Raw genomic sequence first — 26,585 nt, forward strand, 5'->3', positions numbered from 1 at the left:
CTTTGTTTAGCTTGGTTGTCAAACTGCAAGAATGGTATTGCAGAACTGGAAAAGGTACACAGCAAGGGGTCAAGATTTGATAAGTACATTGTAATTAAAAGCTGTTTTGTGATCGATGAATGTGAATGCCTCTACAGATTGAAATCTAGGCTTAATTTTAAGACCTTGTGATTGGGACTCAGTTATTTGGATTGGTTAATGGATCAACAAATATTTACTACATGATTGAATGGGCCTGTTATCAAACATAATAATAAACAGTAAACAAAGTAAATTAGACAAGATGCATACCTGAATTCTCTACAGAGGAGAGGATAAATAAGGCGTTTAAAAGAATCATCTATTGAATCGTGTAAGATTTTCATTAACTCCGGCCTTGCAAAGCGACGTGGTCTCCACCTGAAAAAAAAAAGCCTACACTAAAACTGATGTACCAATAACAAGACCAGGAAAGGGGTCCTGAAAGAGGAAAGATGAAGTGGAACAGAAAAGGGGGGAATAACTTTATGAAGTCAAAGTAACAATCTGTGAGGGAGACTATGATGTCTGGAAATTATTAACTATGGCATCTGGAGTTATTTTTGAAAACCTAGTAACCATGGTCACACATAAAACTTAAGGGAGGAAAAAACTTCCCTATTCTGGGAAGAGTCTCCAAAGCATTAATAATAATGGTCCAAAATCTTTAGATATAAGAAAGTTACCAAAAAAATTATGAGAGCACTGCTATGGACAGAATTTTGTCCCCCACAAATTCATATGTTAAAGCCCTAACCCCTGCAATGGGATGATATTTGGAGATGGGGCCTTTAGGAGACAATCTGGTTTAGATGAGGTCCTGAGGGTAGGGCCCCCATGATGGGATTAGTACCCTTACAAAAAGAAAAATCAGAGAGCTCTTTCGCTCTCCCTAACAAGTGAGAGCATAGCAAGAAGGCCACTGTCTGCAAGCCAAGAAGTGGGCCCTCACCAGGAACTAAATCAGCCTGCACCTTGATCTTAGTTCATGGCCTCCAGAACTGTGAGAAAATAAATTTCTGTTGTTCATGCCACCTGGTCTATGGTATTTTATTAAGGCAACCAGAACTAAGACAGACACTATCCTTCTTCTCCCATTTCTTTATCTCCTCCTTAAAGTAAACTGAGCAAAGGAGAAACTGTTTCAACCCTTGCCTGTCACTTCTGAGCAGAGCTTACTCCCTTACTTAGACTGTACTGATCTCCAGGCAGTATATCTGCATACATGCTGATGAATATAAATGCAGAGAACCGATTGTTAGTAGGCACTGGAGAAAAAAACAGTAAGAGAAATTGCAAGCTAAAAATGACAAAGTAATTCCACCCTACCCTTTCTGTGTCCTCAGCCACTTATAGAATCTCTATCCTTGCCCTTCAGTGATTAATGGTTTCTAATAAACCATTAATAGACCATAGGGACACTCTCATCTCCCTTAATTATCTCAGCAAGAAAATTAACTAACTTCCAGTGAACAAACATTTAAGCATTTACAACGCAATACATCAAAATGTACATAATTACAACTAATTGAATCCCTTCCATAAAAGAATATTATTTCAGGAGAATATAGTTTTGTTTGTCTTTTAATTTAAATAAAAGTGCTTTTAGGCAGGACAGAAATATTTTTGCCATTAATGAGATCATACTACAAATACCAATTATAAATTGTCTTTTTAACCTAATATGACATGTTTATATCTCAACTTTAGTTCTATCTCAACTTTTTCAAAATGGCTGCACAGAATTCCCTTGTATATATCATAATTAGCTTAAGCGATTTACCTACTGATAAACATTTAGATGTTTGCTTTACTTAATGGGTCCTTGGTTTATTATTTGGTCATTCGGCAAGTTGATCACTCATGGAACCGGTTTTTGGCAAACTGGCTTCCAATGAACTGATGCAAGAACTACGTTGGGTGAGAGAGCTCATTTCCAAAGAACACAGACTTGTTCTTCTCAAAGAACAAGTCACCCAGCCCTTCAAGTAGCCTTCCCAGGCAATCTCTCTAACCTAAGGTTGCACAGAACTAGCTGGTGATGAGCATTTACCTCTTTATATCAGTTTTTCATTGGTCAAACGACAGCTACAAATCTGCCCTACCAACCAACCAGACTGTTGTGAGGATCAAATATACTCTAAAAAGTAAAATCTACATGTTAAAAGTATTATACAACTATGTGGTACTATTTGAAAAGGTTCCCTTAACAAATAAAAAGCATAATTTGGAAATCTCTGAAATATCCAAGAGATTTAATGTTCAATCATCCTTAATATGCAAAATATTTTAGGTAAACTACATATAGTCCGTGTAGAGATTTAAACTGTAATATCCAATAAATTAAATTTTTGTTTCCATTATCTTTAACAAAACATTTCAGATATGTTATATACAGCATGTATTTGTTAACTTATTTTTTCAAAAGAGTAAACATGCTCTTTATAGAAAAAGTATTAAAGTAAAAGCCCCTCACCCCAGACATACTACAGAGATATTAATAATTCTTATGTACCTTCCCAGTTGTTTCCTATTTAAACATACACGACACATGTACTTTTTTTTTTTTAATCCTCACCTGAGGATATTTTTTTCCATGGTTTTTTGGAGAGAAAGGAGAGAAATAGAGAGAGAAACTTCGGTGTTGAGAGAGACACACTAATTGGTTGCCTCTCGCACATGCCCCAACCGGGGCCAGGAATCAAGCCTACAACCAAGGTACCTACCCCTGACCATAATCGAACCCGGGATCCTTCAGTCCATGGGTGGACGCTCTAACCACCGAGCAAAACCAACTAGGGCTGTACTTTTTTTTTTAATGTAAAGAAGATACTATATCCATTGTCTGTCATTGCTGGTTTGTTTTTTTACATAATGGACATCTTTCCATTTTAGTACATATAGATCTCAGTATGGTATTTTAGAAACAAAAGAAAGGAAATTCCATAAAAATCTATAAACAGACCTGTTTTGGATGCACCACCTACAGAATTCATTCTTAACTCCATCAGGAATGTTGACCTTGACCGTCAGTATCTTCAGATTTTCTCCACGGTTAATTGCCAGAATCTGAGTATAAACATATATTGCAAAAACTATGATCCAGAAAATATAACTGACCAATTTAACCAGTCAACATTTATAAAACAAATCAGGTGGTTACCCAACCTAGAACTTTATTAATTTGTTATTCATTTACCAAAATTGCATTAAAAAAATAATTTCTTTAATATTTTGAAGGTTTTTCAAAATAAAACACAAGTACAAAGCCTATGACATTCACCAGAAGAGACTTTGGTGATCTAAAATCTCATTTCAGACTGAACTAACTGAAAATCAGTGATTATCTAGAGATAAAAGTATATACTCTTTATAATTGTGAAAAGAAACTACTATGATAAATACAAACAGACAATTTCCAGAGTGAAATACTTAATAACTACTAATTGTACCATTTACTGAGGACTTATTAACTGTTAGGCATCTAAGTACTTTAAATACATTACCTCATTTAATTTTCAAAGCCACCAATGCCATATGTATTATCATCTTCCTTTTATATAATTTTCCAAAACTAACTTGTCCCAAATCACAAAGCTAATAAGCAGTAAAAAAGAAATTTAAACTCAGATCAGCCTGCCTGTGATCTTAAATTAATACATTAAAAGAGCAATTGTTTTAAAACATTAAAATCTCTACTTAAAGAAAAGCAACCAAACCTCAAGTAAGCAAAAGAAAGCAAATAGTAAAAATAGAGGGAAAAGTAACAAAATAGAGAATATAAACACAATAAAAAAATATCAAAAAACCAAAAGCTGGTTCTTTGAAATACCAAAATTGACAAACCTTTCACTAGGCTGTCCAAGAATAAAAGAAGAAACATTCTAATTAGTAAAATCAGAAATGAAAGAAGGGGTGTGACTATCTATGTATGATATGAAAATTAAAAGAACCATAAGAGAATACAACGAACAACTATTTGCCAAGTTAGGTCACTTAGATAAAGTGAACAAATTCCTAAAAAGATACAAACTGCCAAAACAGAATCAAATAAAAGTGGAAAATCTGAAACAATCTACAACAAGTAGAGACTGAATTAGTAATTTAAAAATTTCCCACAAGGAAATGTCCAGGCCCAATTGGCTTCATGTGAATTCTACAAAACATTTAAAGAATACCAATTCTACACAAACTCTTCCAAAAAATACAACAGAAAATTTCCCAATTCTTTCTATTTACCGACACCAAAACCAGACAAGAACATCACAAAAACAAACAAAACAAAACAAAACAAAACAAAAAACACACACAACAGATCACTGGCTTATGAATATAGATACTGAAGTCCTCAATAAAATATGAGTAAACCAAATCTGGAAACATATCAAGAGGGATTTATTCCAATAATGTAAGTTTGGTTTGACATCAAAAAAATCAATTGCCCTGGCCAGTGTGGCTCAGTTGATTGGGTGTCGTCCCACGCACCGACAGGTTGCTGGTTCAATTCTCTCTCAGGGCACATTCCCAGTTTTCGGGCACGATCCCAGGTGAGTCACATGCAGGAGGCAAGCTGATCCTCAATGTTTTTCTCTCCCTCCCTCCCTCCCTCTCCCTCCTTCCCTTCACTTTCTCTAAAAATCAATGGAAAAAATATCCTCAAGTGAGAATTAATAAATAAATAAAAAGTATGACCCATTTGCAGGAAAAAAGAAATAAAAAGAAACTGTCCCTGAGGAAGCAGATATTGGCCTTACTAGACAAACTTTAAATCAACTACTTTAAACATGCTCAGATTAAACCAAATCATAGACAGAGACCTAAGGGAAACCAGAAGAAAACTGTCTCAAGCACAGAATATCAACAAAGAGTTGGAAATTGTAAAAAGGAACCAAATAGAAATTCTGGAGCTGAAAAATACAGTGATGGAGATGAAAAATTCACTAGAGAGGTTTAATATCAAATTTGAGCAAGCAGAAGAAAGAATCAGCAAACTTGTGGATTGGTCAATTGAGATACTGTCTAAAAAAGAAAAAGGAAAAGACACGAACAGAGCTTAAGAAACCTGTGGGACACAAGTATACCTACATACATATAATGGAAGTCCCAGATAAGGAGAGAAAGTAACAGAAAATAGTATTTGAAGAAGTAATGGTGAAAATTTTTCAATTTTGATGAAAAACATTAATCTACACATCCAAGAATCATAATGAACTCCTAGAAAGCAAAACTCAAAGAGATGCACAACTACATATATTATAATCAAAAGCCAAAGCTAGAGAATCTTGCAAGAGGTCAGTAGGATAAACAGCTAATTCTCCACAAAAAACACGGTGGCCAAAGACAATGGGATGTCACACTCAAAGTGAACCAAGAATTCTATATCCAGAAAATGTATCCTTCAAAAATAAAGGAGGTAGTTAATAGGTGCGGAGCTTTAGTCTTACAAGATGAAAAAGTTCTGCAAATTGTTTGCACAACAATGGGAATATACTTAACATTACTGAAATGTACACTTAAAAATGGTTAAAATAATAGAGTTTATGTTTTATGTATTTTACCACAATTAAAGATAAATTTTTAGGGGGGAAAAAAGGAGATATTAAGACTTTCCTGATAAAGAAAAAACTGAGGGAGTCTGTCAGAAGCAGATCTACCCTACATGCCCTACATGAAATGTTACCAGAAGTCCTTCAGACTAAAATGACAGGACACTAGACAGAAATGTGCAAAGCCATACCAAAACAGAAAGAACACTGGTAAAAGTAGCTATATAAGTAAATATAAAAACCAATATTGTACTTTTGGTTTGTAACATAGTTTTTTTTTTCTTATACGACTTAAAAGTCACATTCCACAATGGAGATATATCCTATGACTACAATTAGTATACAATTAGTAAACTGAGAAATGAAATGAAAAGACTGAGATATAATAATAATGATTTATATAGCTAGTGAGATCTCTCATACTTTATTCTAAATAAGGTAACTCTAATTTGTGTTTCCCATGAAGAAGATCCAGAACTGAACTCAAATCTAAGCACACTTGTAAAAAAAGTCTAATAAGAAAGGCCACTGGTCAGAAAGCCAAGACAACTGACGTGTTATTTTGTCAGCTATGCTAATAATTTAGTATCATCTACTAACTTTTCTGGGTCTTGACTTCCCCATTTATGATATAGAAAGGATATGACAATATTATAAGAATTTATAGGAAGAAAAAAGAAAATAGTTGACTTAAAATTCTTTAATTCCTTAGTAAGGAGGTAAATCCAAAGTATTATCATTATTACCACTACTAGCATGCATAAGCAGTTTCCTTATTTACCTGATGATGTTGGATGTTTCTTATATTGCATGAAAAATTCTGGTAGAGATGAAACTTATCAACATCTTTCTCATTTACTTTTTTTGAGGACACTTTTGCCAGAGATGACTGAATAGAAATATATCTATTTTGGCACCTATTCAAATACACAAATATTAACATAAACAAGTAGTTATTAATATGTGTGGTAAAGAAATATGTTATATGGAATAGCTAACAAAAAAGTTAAGCCACTACTGCCATGGCTGGTGTGGTTCAGTTGGTTGGAGCATAGTCCCGTGTACCAAAGGGTCACAGGTTCAATTCTTGGTCAGGGCACATACCCAGATTGCAGGTTCCATTCCGGTTGGGGCACATACAGGAGGTAACCAATCAATGTTTCTCTTTCACACTGATGTTTCTCTCTCTCCCTCTCCCTTCCTCTTTCTCTAAAATCAGTAAAAAACATATCCTCAGGTGAGGATTAAAAAAAGTTAAGCCACTACCAAATGAGATATTTTTAAGTGATGCCCAACTATGACAATGTTATCAATCCATTCAAAGAGGACTCTTTGCCTATTCATAACATAGGTCGCACAGATCTATTTATGTATCAAATCAATCCTTCTACAAAATACCTAAATGAGTTCAGATACCATCTTCAGTTATATAAGAAATCAAAACTATCTACAAGGAAACAGAGCAATAATCCTGGTCTAGATATCATCCTTCTCTAACCACCAAGTAAGCCAGTCTGAATCAATTAAAAGCTAAAAAGAAGAAAAACAAGAAAATGTATCAGAACAGCTTCCAATGACAATGTATGAAACTCTGTAAGAGTTACTCACAATTTCCTTATGAAGTCAAGTGTCTCTCTGTCTTTAGCAATCATGTCTGCTAAAATATGCTGCACTCCTGTTTCAATGTCCTGGAGTGTCGAAAGTCCTTTGGACAAAAGAGAAAACAAAAGCAAGAACTACAGATTGGTTTTAAGTCTATTATTAAATCACACTAAATTTATTTCAGTCAAAATAAAACCTTAAATTGACAAACTTAAGAGAGAAAAGTATCACAGCAGTGACTAGCTTTCCTCTCCAACAAAAACAAGTCTCCAAAAATAGTAATACAGGACCTTCACATACCATATAACCTCGTGGTGAAAAATGAAGCTCTACAGCCAGCTGCCTGGTCTAACCCTCATTCCACCACTTACCAAATGTGTGACTCTGGGCAAGTTGCTCAGCCTCTCTGTGCCTAAGTTTCCCACAAAAGTAGACTAGTAATAGTACCTACTTCATGAAGTATTTACAAAAATGAAGCATGTTATGGAAAATATATATTAATTCATTCATATCCCAAGGTATACTATTTCATTCCAGTTACAAAAATTCTCCTTTATAAGGCATTTTATTAAAATTCCTATTTTGGCTTATGAGGAATTTATTCATATTTTCAATGACTCATTTGAATTTCTCAAGTCTCATAAGCACAAGAGTCATCATGTGACTGTTCATCTTCATAGATGAATTGACTACCAATAGTATGTTAAATTCTTCCAAGTGCTCTTGGTTTGCTAATTTATAGCAGTGAGTCTTGTAAATTATGGCCCCTGTGATAGCTTATACTTTGAGCTAGATCATTTACATTGTTTTCTTTCATTTCTTTTGTCTTTACTGTTCTATTTCCATTAAAGCATTTTTTTCTTGCATTAAAGCTTGAATTATACAAGCACTGAGTATCATAAGTGTGTTTTTCTGAGAGTATAGTTTTAATGAGTAACAGACACCAACAAAGAGAAGATGAAGACAGACTTATGGAGTAGTTAACAAGGAGAAAATGCCTTGTTGGGTTGTGTTAGGATAACTAGTATTAACTAGTGAAGTAATTACATTTATTTCTAAGAAATTTAAAGGAAAAAAATTAACCATTGAAATAAACAGAGATTCTGTTTACATTTTAAGAGAATTTCCCTATGAGGGAATTTTCAGGGATAAATTACCTTTGAAAGGTGGAAGACTGTACATGTAAAGGACTTAGAATAGCTGTTGCACACAGTAAGCATTCAATAAATGTCCATTCTCTTGTTAGCTATCTCCCTAGATCAGTCTTCATCTAAGAAAAACCATTCACTATGCACTAATTCCTAGAGTTCCGAAGCATCTCACAGTAGTAAATATGGAACCCACATTGAGAAACATTAATAAGAGAACAGAAAGAGGATATTACAGATTTTGCTATTATAACAAATGTCTCTGAAAAGCCCCCATCATTTGGGGAGAACACAATTTGTAAACCATTGTAATTAACATTATTCAAGAGCTCTAGAGCATGTTTTGTAAAGTACAGTGTAAGGACCCAAAAATAAATTGACACTAGGTACTTGTTAAAAAACATAAATTCTTAGACGTGAGATTGTAGTGTTTTACAGACTATCACAGATGATTTGATACTCATTAAAGTTTAAAAACCACTGCTAGGGACAGTTAGGGAGTGGAAATACCAGGGGGAACACTCTGTAAAGTATATGAATGTCTAACCACTATGCTGTACATCTGAAACTAATATAAAATATTATTGAATGTAAACTGTAATTTAAAAAAAAAAAAATTAAAACCCAAAAAAACACTGCTAGGGAGGTACCCTGACCTACCACTAGAGCAATGGTTCTCAATGGGAAGTAGAAGTTATCAGTCTTCTGGGAAGCTCATCCAAATTATACATCCTCTCTCTCAGTCCAACTAGTGAGAGAAAGGATTGAAAAAGAGCCTTGTATGTTTTGAAAACGCACCTTCTCCCATCAAAGAGAATGGATCTTTGGAGTGTAATACAACCAAGGATAATAGGAGTTCCAAAAGTTGAGCACCTCAGTGAAATCAGGAGAAAATAAAGTCCACAGAACCAGAAAAATCATATCCCTTGCCTTGTAGTGAAAGCTTTCCAGCTGTAGATTCTTCAAACCTCCACAACTATAACAAAAATTGAAGGGCCAATATTTCTTTTTACTTTATCTGCACTAAAGCCATCTCTTCTTAAACACAACAAAACTATCCGCTACTCCCCTCGTATACAACATAGGAATATTCTGCACCTTCTATAATGATTTCCATTTGTGGCATGCTATATCTTTTTTATTCAGACCAAACTCTTGCTGGTCAGTGGAAAGTAAGAAAGTTAAAAGGTGTCTTCTACTGGGGTAAAAAACAGCAATGAAATATCTGGTTTCTTGAATATTTCTAAGAGGAATGACGGGGATGATGAAAATGTTTCTTTAGAAAAAAGTAATAAATTGAGGGTGATCATGAGTATATGTGTAGCAGAAGGAATGAGGGAACAAAAAAGGAGGGGTAACATTCCAGACAAAGTTTAAAAAGCAACATGTAGCGTGTTTGGAATTATAATTCTTCTGTATTTGTGATCAGAAAGGAGTTTAAAGCAAACCGAAGGTCCTGATATATGTTAGTACAACTGTAACTGTGCTGGGCCCTGAATATTCTCATTATAAGAAGTATCACCAAGTATCCATTACCACATGCAGTCCAGAAACACCACCACATACGGGAATCAAGGGAGACATGGTTATCAAACCTACTCAGTAGGAACTCAGAATGAGTGTGAACTAAGGAAAACTTGTAGCACAGGAGGTAAGAAACAGAAGAAAAAGAAATCAACTATAAGAGAAAGATTAAAATAAACAATAAGCCTCTATGCATCTAACATTCTGAAAGCTTCAGCATTCGATTTTACTGAAACATGTCATGACTGGGCACAGATAGTTCCCACTGTGGCCAATCTTAATACATGGCTATGCAGTCTCAGCTACTACTAAATTATTAAATGTTGCAACCATTTAAAAATCCAACTGCCAATACACATTTAAAAAATTAAACTTGAATTTTACTCATTTCAACCCATCTCTATACTCAAAAAACACAAACTTGCTTTTGCTTTTCACTATTGCCCTTTTCAAAATATATTGAGATGTAATTGTATATGAACAGATATATTTATTTTTACAGACACACATATTCAATTTTTTTAATAGCCAACTCATATTTGCTGAATTATTTTTTTGAAACTAGGTCATGGCATGCTGTGATTCTCTACAGTTTTGTACATAGTATAGATTTTGTTATCAGATACTGCCCCCTACAGATACTTATGTTTCCTAGCCTAAAGAATCAACAGAAGATCAAAAGTAACTTGAATGATTGTCAAGATCACCAGAACATCACTCATCCCACCAAATTCTATCAGAGCACTCCTGAAAAGGCCACTCTTATTCAACAAGCTTCACTCTAAGGCGCTCATTTTGACAATAAAACCAATGCATCTTGACATGTACCAGTTGTCACTTCCCTTGTTTTTTACCTTAGAAATAGCTCTGTATTACTCCTTTCCTCTCTTTCTCTGTGCACGCACACACACAAAAGGATAAGCAGATACAATTCAGGGAAAGACAAACACTTTACTCCTGGAGAGCAGAAATGTGAGAGTAGGACTTCACTTTATACTTCATGTACATCGGAACTGTTGACATTCTTTCCAAAGAGTAGATATGACTTTATCATTAAATAAATTTTTAGAAATAGGATAAAAGTTTTAAAAGACCATATAGGAGAATTTTTATACTGTGAAGAATCCTTATTATCCTTACAACCTTAGGATGTAAAGAGATTTCTTTAAAAAGAAAAAACAAAAAAGGCAATTATCATAAAAGATCAATGAAATGCAAAAATTAATATATTAACTATAATAAAACTAAGACCTTCTATTTATCAAGATATAGCATAAAAAAGTGAAAAGAGAAGTTACAAACTGGGAGAAGAGATTTGCAACGCAGACAACTAAAAAAGAGTATCTTAAAATGCCTGTAAATTAGTAAGAAAAAGAGAAACAGACCTGGCTGAGTGGCTTAGTTGGCCGGAGCATTGTTCCACACACCAAAAAGTTGTGGGTTAGCCCTGTCAGGCCACATGCGTCGGTTGAGGTTCGATCTCTGCTAGGGACGCATATTGGAGGCAACCAATCAATGTTTCTCTCTCACATCGATGTTTCTCTCTCTCTCTCCCCTACTTCCTCTCTCTCTCTAAAAAAAAATCAATACACATATCCTTGGGTGAAGAAAAGAAAATTTAAAAGAAAAAAGACAAACAACACACACAAAAAAAGAGCAAAAGTCTAGAACAGGTACTTCATCAAAAGAGGAAAGCTGGATGGCCAAGCAAGAAGTATATCGGGATTTACTCTGTAAGAATCCCTCATTCTTTACATGCTATATTTTTCTGTACAGTCATTATTACTTAACGAACAAAATTTTTAACATACGTTTTCAATTTTAAAAACAAACAGGGCTGGTTCTCTATAAGTAAAGCAGGTACCTTTTACACTGGGTTGAATGTAAGACAGTAGATTGAGCATCCCTGGATTCTCAAGCAGTGTCCTGGCTGCTTCCTCTAATCCCAACTGCCTTGCCCTCTGGGCTTTGGTGCCTTTGCTCCCAGTTTTATATGGAGCTGACTAGAAAAAAAAATTCAGAAAACATATCACATCATTCAGTTTTAAAAAGCAAAAGTTAAAATTAGGACACAAAATTAGAGGACATGGTAAGAATGTTCAAGACATCCTATGTCAACCCTTTCGTCTTCCTTCAGAGACGAATTAATACTGACTAGATAATACTGGCTGTACAAAGACAGCTGTTCCTTATCTTTTTATACTTTTATATATGCTTAAAATTTGTTTTTTGTTTGGATTCACTCATCTTAAAAACTCAGTGCCTGAACTGAAAGAACTGTAAGGTCCTCTCCTCAACTCAAGCAAGCTCCTCTAAAAGCTGTCAACACTCAATGCTTCTGCTTCTCAATCCATGTTCACTCCTCAACCTGCATCATCGAGCATCTTTCTACGCAGCATGCTGGAAGTGGATTCAGAAAGACCCACAACAACCCCCGACTTACCAAACATGCCTTTCTTACTCTTATCTTGCCAAGCCTCTCTGCTACACTTAATTATTTAACTACCAATTGTCACCTCCTTCTAAAATTCCTTTTCCTTGTCTTCCACGGTATGATCATGATTGTCCTCATGCTTCACTACCTTTCCCGTGCCTCCTCCTCCCTTCCTCCACGCATGCTTCAATGGTCTGCCCTGACCCGCCTGCCTCACCAACTTCCCTTGAGTGAAATCTTCCATTCCCATGGTCTCAAATACCAGCTACATGCTAAAGACACTCACAACTAGGCCTTCACTCAGGATTCTCCCTTAAGCCTCATACTGCTCTAACCTAATCTCCTTCCCCCTATTTGACTGGGAATTCCTTGAAAACAAGGACTATGCATTACTCATCTTTGTAAACCCAAGTGCCTAGTACGAATATGCACATGACAGTTATTGAATAAAGAATAAATCTTTTGTTGAACTGAGGAATGATGGCTGATGATTTTAGCTTTTTATTTCCAGGTCTTCCTTAACTATAAACAGACCTAAATCATAATATAATCAGGTTTACATTAAAAGATAAAAAGGGCTCCTTACCACGTGTTCTAGTTCTTCGAAAGTTTTACAGTTCAGCAAAGCTCTTAACAAGCATTCAGACATCTTTCCCTCCTTCTTAATTTTCTGGATTGTACCACGAACCTTCTTTGCAACAGCCCTGAAAATAAAAACTTTTGTAATATACAAGATCTGTACGTCAAAAATTTCTCTTTGAAGCTACCTCCAACTTACAGAAAAGTTTCAGGTAAAGCTTTAAAAAGAACTATTCTCCCCTCTGAACCATTTGAAAATAAGTTGCATCACATTCAAGTATTTTGTGCGCATTTTCTAGAAACAAGAATCTTTTCCTACATAACAATATAACCATCAAAATCAGTTCATTACTATTGATGTTACTATCCTCAGATTTCAGACTTCATTTAGGTTTCATCAACTGTTTCAATAGTGTCCTTTATAGTGAATTCAGTTAAGAATAATGAGTTGCATGAAACTGCCATGTATCTATAGTGAAACAGTATTTCACTATACTTCAAGCTGAAACAGTATTTCAGTCTCTCCACTTCAAAGCCTTGATTTAGAAGGCTTTATTCAGGCCAGTTAATTTGCAGAATGTCCCAAAGTTTGGGTTTCTCTAATGTCTACTCACAATTTGATTCAGATGGTGTATCTTTAGCAATATTATGTAAGTGACGCTGTGTTCTTCTCACTGCATCCATGTGACAAATGGATGTCACAATGACTTTCATTTGTCCCATTACTAATTAACTTAGATCATTTGATTAAGGTAGTATCTGTGGGTTTCTCCATAATACAGGTATTCTTTATTTCCTTTGTAATTAAGTATTTTGTGGTGAGGTACTTTGATTATCTCATTCCTCAATAAACTTTTGATTTATTCATTGATTTATCTGTATCACTATGGACTCATAATTTCTTATTTTTTAGCAGTTATAATCCATTGCTATCATTTATTTTAATGCTCAAAATGTTCTATATTTGGCCAGAAGTAACCCCTTCAAGCTAGATTCTGTGTCCTTTTGACATATCTCCATCATTCTTCGAGTACTTCTTTATTCTCTAGCAAAAGATATTCCAGGCTCATCTTTTACTTTCCCTGCCCCAGCCCTGGAATCAGGTGAATGGTGGTACTTAGACACCAACTTATGGGTGATAGGTACTCACTGCTATTGGATATCACTGCTCAGGATGAGTACACCTGACACTGATCATTGGTTTCTAAATACTACAAAGGGCCAGAATTGCATGGAGAAGCTGATTCCAGAAATCCATGTACAGGGATCAACACACAGGTAGGAGGCAGGGGCAAGGGCAAGGCACAGTTGTTTTCCTACTTTATAGTAATTTTTCACTGTGAATATGCTATCCTATTGTTATATTTAATGCCTCTCATCTCTTTTTATTACCTGTTCCTATTTACAGGATCTGCATAATAAAGCAATTGCTAAAATAATGGGCAAAAGTCAGGGAGAGGATAATACAAATTAATAAAAATGATAAAAAATAAAATTAGATCTAATTAAGAAAAAAACAAAACAAAGGCAGAAGATTTCAAATTAAAGAGGAAGCAAATGCAGTCCTTAGGCTACAAGCTATATGCCTTTTACAGTCCTGGTAGCCCAGGGGCTAAAGCCTACCGGAGTCATTTTGACAAAAGACCAATGTCCTATTGGCCTCCATATTAGGAAAAGAAGAGGCATCTTTAGAGAAAATACAGAAAACTTTTCTTTAGTCATATTCTTTTATTTACTTTTTGAACAGTGGACCCCTCAGCTGGCTAAGTGATTCTGCCTCTCAAGCAATCAGCATTGAGGATATTAATGTGCTCTTTTCAATAACGTACAATGACAACTCTCCACATATTAGCATTTTGACCCCCATGGCATTAAAAAACTTAAACAAAAGGGGTGGAAAAGTTAGTGAGCTGCAACTTCTCCCAAAATCAGTTATTGGGCTGGTTGTAAAAATTACCCTTAATACTTTCAGAAAGACTTAATGGTAGTATATCCAATTTTAATCACATTTTTTTTGTAGACTTGAAGAACACATGTTAACATCATGGCACCTGGCATGTAGGAGACATGCAATAAATGCATGAATGATGGAGAGTTTTCATAAACTTGACTGAATAATACCGAGCCTTACAGTCTTTAAAGTTTCTACATGTGTGTTCCTGAGTTATTCCAATAAGTCCATAGGCATAATATTTTTAAAGGGTACTTTCCATTCTACAACCATATAAAACTTACAATCCCCTGATATAAAATTACCATCCCCTTTACAAAAAATAGAAAAAGAAAATATACGTATTTCCTACCAAACTCTATACTACTGAAGAACTTTCCATTTAGGGTCTTTATGGTACTAAGAGGGCACCTTTGTGCAAGCTGTTAAGATTTAGACAAAACTGTACTTTTCTGAGTTTCCTGCCAGCAGTCCTAATTTTGCCACTATACACAATCCTTTCTACGAAAGAAGACGACAGTCAAACTCCTAGGTACACACTTCCACTGCAAACCACCTTTCTGTTGCATGCCCAAGCGATGCATAAACACACCAGCAGAGGGACACTGCACACCCCTAAATAAGAAAAATAGAACTGACTTTCTCTGTCAGAACAGGATTCTATCCAGTTAACAATGCAAAATGAAACAAAACACTGAAACTATTGAAATATATTGTCATTCACTTCCTCACTGTTTCTCCTCATTGGTTCACATGCCCTCTTACCCCTTACACTAGGCTCATCTCTTCCCAGATTTCTTACCGTAACTCCTCTAGGGTTTGCTGAACTTCTCTCAAGTAATCAGCATCAAGGTTATTAATGAGCTCTTTTCGATAACGTACAATGAAGGGAATTGTGTTATCATCATTAAAGAGACGAATGATGTTGCCACAAACCCAAGGTTCAATATTAGTTCTCTCAGATAAAACCTGCAATTAAGCACACTTAGTGATTTAGAATCCTGAAAATGAAACATCTATATTATAAAATATAGTTTAAAATACAGCATCAAATTATGTTCTACAGTCACTTAGAAACTACTAGCTGTGGTTTAAAAAAAAAAGTTTTTCATTAAAAGAAAAACATATATATATACACACACACACACACACACACACACACGTACATACTGAAAATCATAAAATAGTCATTTCACTAATTTAATAAAATCCAATTGAAACCACTCTGTATCATTTATGTACTTTTAATCTCTCAGATTGGCCACAAAGATCAAGGAGTTGGTAACTCACTGTATTGCCTTAAGTGACAAGAAAAGGCACTTTGAATCACTGCTAGTGAGAAAGAACAATGGTATAACCTCTCAGGGAAGAGCAATTTGACAACATCTATCAATATTTACAATACATAAATGCTCTGATGCAGCAATCCCACTCCTAGAAATTTATCCTGAAATATTTATTCCTCTGAAAAAGGCTATTGTTTATAGCAATTTTGGGGGGAAGAATTGTTTCCAGCAGAGTAAAAGTTTGACAAAACCTAAATCTGCAATGGGGAACTGGTAAATAAATTATGATATGCCCGCAGAGTAGAATACCATGCAACTACTCGCATATGAACAGATATGGAGTGATTAACAAGAAGTGGAAACATGGCTTACTTTCAAGAAAGATAATTGGTTGGATGGGATAGGCTAGAAAGATGTGTCTTTTGAATTTTGTACCACACACATATGGTACTACATATTCAAAATAATTAATTCTTAAAAAAAATCAACAACACACAAATCTACAAGTTTCAGCAAAATGTATATGTAAGCAGAAAAGTTTAGAGAAGTCAGCCTGGAGAAGAAAAGGAATGAAATACAATTTCAGTAACTCTTCTCAAAACCTAAGCAGATTTCTCAAAGTAAGCACAAAAGGCATTAAGTTTTATTAGTATTTTAATCTCGATGCACGAAATCTGCCAAAAACAGAAAAAACAGAAAAATTATTAAAGAATTATCATAATCAACTGGTTAACAAAATCAAATCAATATATGACACAGATTGAATTTTAAAACAAGAAAAAGAGAACAGGATAAATCCGATTTCCCCTGATATAATTATGGCACCTAAAGTTGGAATTCACACAGAGTTTTCCTTTAAAAAACTGCTAGGTCTTGTTCACAGTATATTACAACATTGCACTAAGTGTTAAACAGACGTACTAAACAGCCAATTACCTAATCACTTGCACTGCTTTTATAGAGAAATAGAGTTCAAATTCAAAGCAAAAACTTAATGAACCTTTGAGGGTCCAATCTGTTGGTGTACTCTATGTTCACCAAAACACCCTGGCAGAGACATACCCTGCTGGAGGTCATAACTCTTAGCTAAAGAGCTGGTGACAATAAGCTATGATACAAAACAGCATACCCAGGAAAGAACCAGTGGTCAGAGCCTCCAGAAGTCATTCACAAAACTGAAAAGAGAACAGAAAACTCCAAACCCTTCCCTTAGCCAATTATACTCTTATCCCAGTAAAAAAGAAAGCAATCAACTGAACTAAAGTACAGAAAAAGGCTGCACAGACCTGTACTATGTCCCAGTTCATTTCCATCTCCTCCATAATACTGTTGGCATTTGCCTGAAACCCGACAGGCTGGCCCTGAGGACATGATTCAGTCTTCACTTTCTTTAAAGGGGACTGACCAGATGTACAGTCATCTTCATCCTCCTCCTTCTTGCATGTCCTTTCCCACAGGGTGCTTGTGGATGGTGTCTCTGTACTGTTACTCTCACTCTTGAAGTTGTTGGCTTTGTTGGTTTCTTTTTCAACTTTCAGCTTTTTGGTTCTTTGAGCTGAAGGTGACTGAGCTGAATTTTTCCGTTTTGTCTTTGCTGTTTTTGGAGTCTGCACAGTAACCAACTTATTTTTTCTGTCTTCCAAATCAACATCAGCTATAGCCACAGAACTATTCTATCAAACCACAAAGAAAACACATGAGAATTAGAAGATAAAAAACAATTACCATGGACTATTACTCACCAATGAAAAGGAACAAATTATTCACACAATAACTTGCTTACAATAAGATACACAAATATGCCAGTTGATAAATATTCCCTCCCCTCCAACACGGTGGATCAGATGTTAATACTATTAAAACCCATGGCAGAGGACACCATGGCCCTGGAGTCATCATCATCTGCCTGCTTTGTCCTACTGTATATAAGGAGAAAGTAACATCACCGATTAGGAAAGCATGGCAGTGTCCCTGTATCCAGCTAATGCACCTACCAGCACCTTAACAACTGCGCCTTCAGAGCCATCACTGATCTGCAGGGTATTCTTCTTCACTCGGGGCACTCTCTTTGGTTTCGAGTCCTTACAAATAGGTTGTTTAGGGATCCTGGGGACTTTCTTTTGGGGCTCCCAAGCACTATCTTCCTTGTCATCTTCTTCAGAGGCAGATGATCTAGGAGTAAATTGACAGAAAAAATTCCAGGAAAAACGAAGCCAAATGTTAAAGGCAAAAAAACAGATATGTTTTTTGAAGAAAGGATAAGGTAGGAGGTGTTCAATATAAAACAGAGTGATGTGAGCACAAGCTATTGATAAAAATTGAAACAAGACAGTTAATCAGAGACCAATTAAAAATATCCCAATACGGTGCAAATCATAAGTCTCTCCATTCACCTCTCACCTAACAGACAAATATACACACACATACACTCAAGATATAGGAAGTCATTTATTACCTTCAGCAATGTACTAGGTCATGTCACACCACAGTCACCGTGAGATTTTCCATTTTAACAGGGAAAAGCACTTAAATAATTGCCCAAGTGCTAATCAAATTCATTTAAATTGTATTAGGTTATTCAAATGAATGTAAGGAGTGGGAAATGGCTCTAGGAAGCACCCTCCACTACATAAAAAGCCAGTACCAAGACCCTTCCAACAGTTTTAATTAAACTTTTTTTGCCTTTCAGAGTATGAATTTGTCTCCTGATAAGATGGGATCAGGTACAGCTACAGTACTTTCCTGACAATGCAAGAATCAAACTCATAGCAACAACAGAGCAAAAGCTGAATGTGAACTTTGATAAAGGAACATCATGCTCTTGTCAACCCAGTTAATTTTATTTCTACCCCTAATTTAAAGGTCAATACTGATAGGAAGGACAACTACTTCCTTCACTGAGATTAGTGAATGGAGATGTCTGGCCTTTTGACTGGCTTAGGGTCTGCCTAGAGGAAAAAACCTGATTGGATGACTGTTTAGCTAAATCATTCCCTAGGAGGGCATAGTTATGATAGGTCAAGCCAATGACAGTCTCCAAGTGAGTTATCTTCAGAGGCAGATGCTAACTAAAGCCTAAGAGTATACAAAAATAAATAAATAAATAACACAGCCCAGCTGGCATGGCTCAGTGGTTGAGAATCGACCTATGATCCAGGAGATCATGGTTCAACTCCCAGTCAGGGCACATGCCTAGGTTGTGGGCTTGTTCCCCAGCTGAGATCATGCAGGAGGTGATGACTCTCTCATCAGTAATGTTTCTCTCTCTCTCCCTCTCCCTTCCTCTCTCTGAAATGAATAAAAATGTATTAAAATTAAAAAAAAAATAAATAACACAGAAAATCATTAAACTAACATAGCACAATAACAGTGAAATTAAAGGAATGAGACTGAGAAAACCAAGGAATCAGAAAACCAGGGTTCTGTTCTTCATGCTATCACCACACTGGGCTGAATGACTTCCTTCCACCTCAATCTCATCATCTGTCAAGCAAGAATTATTAACTTTATTTCACATAGGGATACTGCAAAGATTACATGACAGGCACAAAAGTGCTTTCAGTTATTATGAGGAAAAACTTAGTACAGGTATTATTTCACTATACATGAGGCAGCTCTAAGACAGCTAGTCAACTCTCATTCCTAATCATGCTTGACCTCGCAACAGCATCTGGTACTTACTTCTTAGAGCACAACTTCACTGCTCCTCTGGTTTTCCTCCTACTTCCCTGGCAGCTTCTCCTTAAATCCTTTGCTTACCCGCCCTTCTTCCCCTAACCTTTCAATGTTGGGGGGCTTTAAGACTTAGTCTTCAGCCCTCTGCTCTCTACAGTCTTTTACTAGATGACCTTATCTCATCCTCTAGCTAAATACAGAGGAATCTCTATTTTATATCTCCAACTTGACCTGAGCTTAAGAGTGGGTGCACTTTCACTCGATGTTTAGCAATAATCTCAGATTTACCAAGTCTGGGACAGATCTCCTGATTTCACCCTCACACCTGATCCTCTTCCAGTCTTCCCCAAATTCCTGTCTCTTCTTCACACCCCAAATCTAATCTACCAGCATATCCTATCTACTCTATCTTTAAAATATATCCCAAATTAAGCCACTTCTCACCACTTTCACTTCTAGGACACAAGGCTTCTATAATAATCTCCTTAACTGATGCCCCTGCTTGCATTCTTGCTCCCCTACAGTCTGTTTGCCATCAAGAAACCAGAAGGATCTCTTACGAATGTAAACCAGATCATGTCACATCCCTGCAAACCCCCCATCCAACTTAAAATAAAACCCTAACACCCTGTATCAGCCTATTAGATCCTACCCATTTTAATCTCACTCCCAGTCCCTCTCTGCCTCGGTGACTCTGGTCTGGCCACACTGGTCTTGCTGTTCCCTGAACACTCCACGCTCATTCCTGGATCAGGGTCTTCGCACTTGCTGTTCCCTCAACTTGGAACATCCATCCATTTGTCAGAACTTTGCAAGCTGCACTCCCAAATCTCATTTAAATCTCTTGCCACACTCTCAAAAGAACTTTCCCAACTACTATATCTAAAATGTCCTCTCATTCCAACCAATCACCATGCTCTTTATCCCTTGCCCTGCTTTATGTTTCTTTATAGTACTATTACTGCCTAATATTAACCAGTCATTTATTTAACAAACTTCTTCAGGGAAACTATTATGGTGCCCTAAAGCAGAAGTTCTCAACTGTGGACAACTTTGCCCTTACAGGGGACATCTGGCAATGTCTGGAGACATTTTTGATTGTCACAACTAGGGTGGTGGTGGGGGTAGTTTGGAGGTTGCTATAGGCATCTATTACGTACATGACACACAAATGCTATCCTACAATGCAAAGTCGCCCTATAGCAAAGAATTATCTGATCAATAGAAACCTTGTTCTAAAGCAATACAGGGTGTAGCAAAAGTAGGAAAATTGCTCATATGGAAAATAATACAATCATTAATAAATAATAATACAAGAACAAACTCTGTTTCGTGTACTCACAACTATAAATCTACTTTTTTGCCCCACCCTGTATTAAAAAACTCCCTGCTCTCATGGAGCTTATATTCCAGTGTAAATATTATGTTATATTTTTAGTTTGTTCCTTTCTCTCTCCTTGTTCAACAATACCAATACCTAAACGGAACCTGGGACAAAGTGTTTATTCAATAAATATCTATTGCATGAATGACTGAAAAAGGCACAGCCCTCCTTCAACCCAAATGATTTAAGTAATTAAAGAACGCATTAATTCCCTAAAATATACATCATTCTCCTACCCCCATAAAAACCCCCAGTATGCTTACAACTCAGAGAAGGAAGAAAATTCATCTTTGTATATTGCAGTCTGGACCTTTATTTTTGCTTTTCTTGGCAATGAAGACATCTGAAAGAAATAGAACATGAAATCAGCATGATTTGAATGACTGATCACTTATGTTGTCTACAAAATGATGTGCCATGCAAAACTAACTCTCCAATAGCTCTGCTGCTAGAAAATGCCATCGGGAAAAAAGTGAGGGTCATTCACAAGCCCAAACACTGGTTTCCCTGCTTATGTGGCTGCCAATTATAAGAGCAGCTAACACCTTTCCAATGGTTTCAAAAGCCTGATGAGGGTGGGCCATCTTTGGTAAAATATGAGTTCCTATAGGGTGACAATTCATAGATTTTTAGACTTATATGCTTGAGTATACTGCAAGTGTTTTTGATAGTTTATCAGACAACAAATTGTAAAGTCCTTTATTAAACTGTCTCTAAACTGTAAACTATATTAACCTATAAGAAATATTTTCCCTCTTCTATATCCTCTTATAGTATAAGAAGTCTATCTATCAAGTTGACAATGTTGACTGACTGAATAAGCAGCCATGCTATTCCTAAAACAAGATACTCCATTTCCTAATAATAAAAGTTCCAATATCTAAATAACAATCATTAAAGTCACTAAAAGTCACTAAGTAATATTTACCAAATTCAAAGGCCCAGCTCTAAAAAAATTAAGACAAATAACCAGAGGCATCATATGATACTGGAAATAAGCAGATTTACTTTAGCTGATAAACTACCTAAACAATATATGTCAAACCACAAAAACCATATTAGACTCTGACATACTTAGAACCCTTTAAACAAGTTCCTAAACCAGTCATATGTTATAATGTGTCTGGTTCTAACTTCCACTTGGAAGAGAGATACCAAAGAGTTGTCACAAAAGGGAGCATGTTCTCCTGGCTGCTATAGCTCTACTCAGTCCAGACATAGCCATTGGGCAGGAGTGCCCAGAGGAACCAGGAGAGCAAACAGAAAAGTCTTCAGGAAATAGAATAAACTTCTCTTTTCCTTCACCCCCTTTTTGGAATTTTGTTTATGCAGGTCATTCTTCTTGAATTGAGTGCTTCTAGATACCGCTCAAAAAGGAACGGGTAACTTGTGATTTCTTTGTCATATGTACTTTACCACAATAAAACAAAAACAGAGGAAGTTAGTATATGACGTGGTAGCATTTCAAACCAGGGCAGAAATGGATGATCCAATAAGTGGTATTATGACAACCAGCTATCACTCTGGAGGAAAACAAGTGTTTAATTCCTACTGCCAAACCATGAATATAATCCATAACAGTTTCTAGATAAGAGGACACCAAAGACAGTTGTGGGCATGGGATCCATACAGACCAAATGCTAACCGAAGAGAACCCCTCCTCCCACCCTCACACCTCCACCTCCCTCCTCTTCTCCCACTGAGCTTCCAAAGAGCGGCCAGTCAGATCCTTACCCTCTAGGAAGGAGAATGGAAAGGCTCTTCTCTAGAGAATCTTACCAGCCAAAGAATAAAAACCTAAAGGTGTTCCCCAACAAGCAGCCCAACCAGATCATCCACTCCCACCATTCCATTCTACATTCTACCTGAATTCAGAATATTCCGATATAGGCCACCATGCACCAATTCTAACTCCACACTTCAACCTTAACAGAAATGTTTAAAATAGGGATAGATGAACCCTTAGCAAGCTCATAAAATTTTGATTACCCATTAAAGAAGACTTCCCTGGAAAAAATATTTCAAAGTGACCCCTTTAGGCACTCTGGAGGCAATGTTAACATAGAAAGATGAGTAGGATGTAAATAAGTAAAAAAAAAAATTATATATATATTTATATATGTGTGTGTATATATATGTATTATATATATATGAATTTGAAAAGGGAAGTGAGAAAGGAGAATAGGCATGAACACATAGGCCAATTTCAGGAAGATCAGTCTTAGAAAGAGTATATTGAGAAGCTAAGGACCTAGAAATTATTTCTTAAAAACCATCTACACCAGATACACTTACAAGGGTATGCAAACTCCAGTTTAAAGACCAATGTTCTTAGGGACTATTTTTCTTCCTCCACTCTCTACTGTTCCCTTACTGTGTGTCACAGGATTTGCTAGATTAACCAAAATTTCATCCATTTCCATGGTTTTAAATATCTATATCACCTACCTAACCCACTCCTACCCTAGACTTTCCCATCTTAGTAAATGGCACCAACATCCACCTACGATGGATGATTTTTCGCTTGGCCAGAACCTTTGAAAATTTTTAACAGCTTCATTGAGCTATAATTTACATGCAATAAACTGTACATGCTTAAAGTGTACAAACTTGATATTCTGACATATGGATACACATTTCCACAACCAAGATAATGAAAATATCTATCATCCTCCAAAGTTTCATTTGCTAAGTGAAAGCCTTGCAATTTTTAAAAAATATGATTTTATTGCTTTCAGAGAGAGGAAAGGAGAGGGAGAAATAGAAAAATCAATGATGAGAGTCACTGATCAGCTGCCTCCTGCATGCCCCCAACTGGGGATTGAGCCCGCAACCTGGGCATGTGCCCTGACCAGGAATCGAACTGTGATCTCCTGGGTCACAGGTCAATGCTCAACCTGAGTCACGCTGGGCGCCTTGCAAATCTTTTCTTCTTTCACCTCCCACACCTGGTCTATTAGTAAGTCACATACAATTTTTCCTCCAAAATATACCTTAAATCTCTATCATCTCCAGTGAGTCTTTAATCCCCAACATCTCTCACCTGGACTACTATAAGAACCTCTTAACTGGCCTCCCTGCTTCCACTCTTGCCCCTACAACCCATTCTCCACATACCAGTCCAAAAGATCATTTAGAAAATGCTTAAAAACCACTCAATGATTTCCCATCCTCCCAAGTGGACTCAAATCATACTTTTTATGACTGCCTTCTACAGTGCCCTGCAGGACTGACCCCCACCTACCTTTCTAACCATCTTTACCATTTGCTGTAGCTCTGCAGCCATAGTCACAACATTCTTTCAGTTCCTGTAATAGGTTCTTTCCCACTTCAAGTTCACTGTGCCTGGAGTACTATTCCTCCTGTTCACCAACAGGCTGGCTCATCTCATCTCTTAGAGCTCAATATTTTAGGCCTAAAGAGGGTATCCTGGAAACATTATAGGACCTTGTTTACTTCCTTATACAGTAGTATATAACATAACTTATAATTATCCTTATTTATTGTCTGCATCCCCCAGGCTTCATGGCAGTGAACACCATGAAGGAAGAAACCACACTTATTCATTTGTGCATCATGCAGAGCCTGGCACTTAATAGTTGCTCTGTAACTACTTACTAAATGAACATAAGAATATATTTTTTTATGTTCCATACTGAGGAGTACTGTATACATTTGTTTTCCCCATCACTATCAGGCAAAATCACACACGGCACTCATTGCTTTCTTGAAAAAGTGATGAAACAGAAGACCTTTCCTTTTCCTAGAGGCTTTAGATTTTTCCAGTCTACAAGCTGTCTCTTCTCTGTGGGCACAGCAGCACAGTCAAACCAATAACTTGGAGGTCTCTATGATGTTACTAAGGGGGAAAGGGCTGAACTAGGGCAAGTGAAAATCGGGATACGGGCGCGGAGAAACCTGCATGCACACAAATAATCAAAATAGGGGAAACCACTATTAAAAAATTTAAGAAGCAGAGCAACGGGCAACAGCTTTTTAAGAGGCATCTGAAGACGTTTCCCTGAGCGAACCATCAGAAGTGCTCCGAATGTCGGCACAGGCGCTCGACGGAGTCCGGACCACCGCACCACCCGAAAGGGCCTCAGAAACCAGAGCCTCGCCACTTTCTTTTGACTGAGATCCCGTGAGGTTCAGTGGTGTCAGCAAAGAGGGGAGCGCTCCGTGGCAGAAGGAATGGAACCCAGGACCGCGAACACCAGGACGAGGCCCGTCTCTCATTCCAAACACGGCCTGAGCGCCGCGCGGGGCCGCGGGAGGCCCACCCGGGACGCCGCCCCAGCGACCGCTCCTCTCCCCGCAGGTCGCTCGGCGCCCCCGCCGCGCCCCGCGCCCCGCGCGCCGAGAGCGCGGCCGAGTCCCCCGACCCGAGTGAGAAGGGTGCTTCCTCCCTCGGCTCCGAAAACCTGACGTCCAACACCGTCTAGGTTTGCCCGGGCTTCTCTTTGTCTGCCTCGACGCGCTAACAGCTGCATTTTTTTTGACTAAGACGCCGAGAGGGATTTTTCAGGGTGTAAGTTGGTAGACACAGACCACAGACAGTAAAAACTTCTCACTTTAAAGATGGCCGTTAGTTCCCAAGTGAGCGCTCATAACTCTTTACACGGCCCCCAAAAGGCGGGAGCCAGGGCGCCGGGCTCACGCGAGCGCGCAGGACCGCCGCCGCGGCGGCCGCTCAGCTCACCTTCCCGCACCACGTATCCAAAGGCCCGGGAGTCGGCGGGGGTCCGCATCTTCCGGTTCCCGCCGGAAGTTTTTCAAACGCCGGAAGTCCCGCCTCGCTTCCCCCTGATTGGCTGCAAAGACGCCGAGCGCCCAGAGCAGGGTGGGGCCCGCTGCGCGGAGCGAGGCTGGAGCGAGAGGTGAGAGCGGAGGGAGGTGGCGCCGCCGCCGTGGTTTTCTTTCTCCTCGACTGCTTTCCTCTCGTTTTATTACATTGTTTGGCTTTTCAGTAGAAAAATGAAAAACAACCCAATCGAGCTTTATACGTCCTAAAATCAGGTTTTAAGTAAGGGTGTTTTTTAGTGTATTTCATTTTTTCCTAAGCCCCAAGGTAAGGGTTTTGCTTCAGTGTTGTGAAAATGTGGAACTTTTCTAAGGATTCTGACCCTCGGTCTCGCGGCCCAGGAGGCCCCCTCCCTCGGCGGAGCGGCTGAGCCCCGCGGTCGCCGCCATCTGGCCTCAGCGGAAACCGGGCTCTTTGGGGGCTCCTGGCGCCCGTGCCTGCACCTGTTTCTGGGCTGCCCGCTCCCTGCCACCCCAGCTGACGGGGTGCCCAATCCAAGCGAGGGGCAAATACCCCCGGGATTAGTCGAGGCAAATGCAGATGCCAGTTACCCAAGTTTCTTGGGCGAGAATGGGAAAAAGCCCTGCCCCAGTTCATTGTCAGATGCTTTGAAAGTGCTGATACCCAGTATCCT

The 26,585-nt window shown here is 37.6% G+C and overlaps 1 protein-coding gene across 4 annotated transcripts in view; it reads right to left on the bottom strand.

Moving 5' to 3' along the window:
• Positions 1–25,921, bottom strand: part of SRBD1 (S1 RNA binding domain 1) — a 143,292-nt gene extending 117,371 nt beyond the window's left edge. Inside the window, exons 1-11 of one of the 4 annotated variants that reach the window (XM_016204094.2) lie at positions 25,850–25,921; positions 21,411–21,490; positions 18,083–18,260; positions 17,375–17,761; positions 15,605–15,771; positions 12,859–12,976; positions 11,703–11,841; positions 7,173–7,269; positions 6,346–6,481; positions 2,984–3,087; positions 292–399 (exon numbers count right to left, since the gene is read on the bottom strand). In XM_016204094.2, coding sequence (XP_016059580.2) covers positions 292–399; positions 2,984–3,087; positions 6,346–6,481; positions 7,173–7,269; positions 11,703–11,841; positions 12,859–12,976; positions 15,605–15,771; positions 17,375–17,761; positions 18,083–18,260; positions 21,411–21,490 — 1,514 coding nt within the window. In that variant the 5' untranslated portion in view covers positions 25,850–25,921. Of the gene's footprint in view, positions 1–291; positions 400–2,983; positions 3,088–6,345; positions 6,482–7,172; positions 7,270–11,702; positions 11,842–12,858; positions 12,977–15,604; positions 15,772–17,374; positions 17,762–18,082; positions 18,261–21,410; positions 21,491–24,391; positions 24,619–25,721; positions 25,827–25,849 lie in introns of those variants that run through there. The other 3 variants (XM_016204093.2, XM_016204091.2, XM_016204090.2) reach the window with 3 other exon arrangements.
• Between the last annotated feature and the right edge of the window lie 664 nt (positions 25,922–26,585).

The sequence above is a fragment of the Miniopterus natalensis genome, chromosome 13 (assembly GCF_054644295.1).
Source record: "Miniopterus natalensis isolate mMinNat1 chromosome 13, mMinNat1.hap1, whole genome shotgun sequence".
NCBI classification, from domain to species: domain Eukaryota; kingdom Metazoa; phylum Chordata; class Mammalia; order Chiroptera; family Miniopteridae; genus Miniopterus; species Miniopterus natalensis.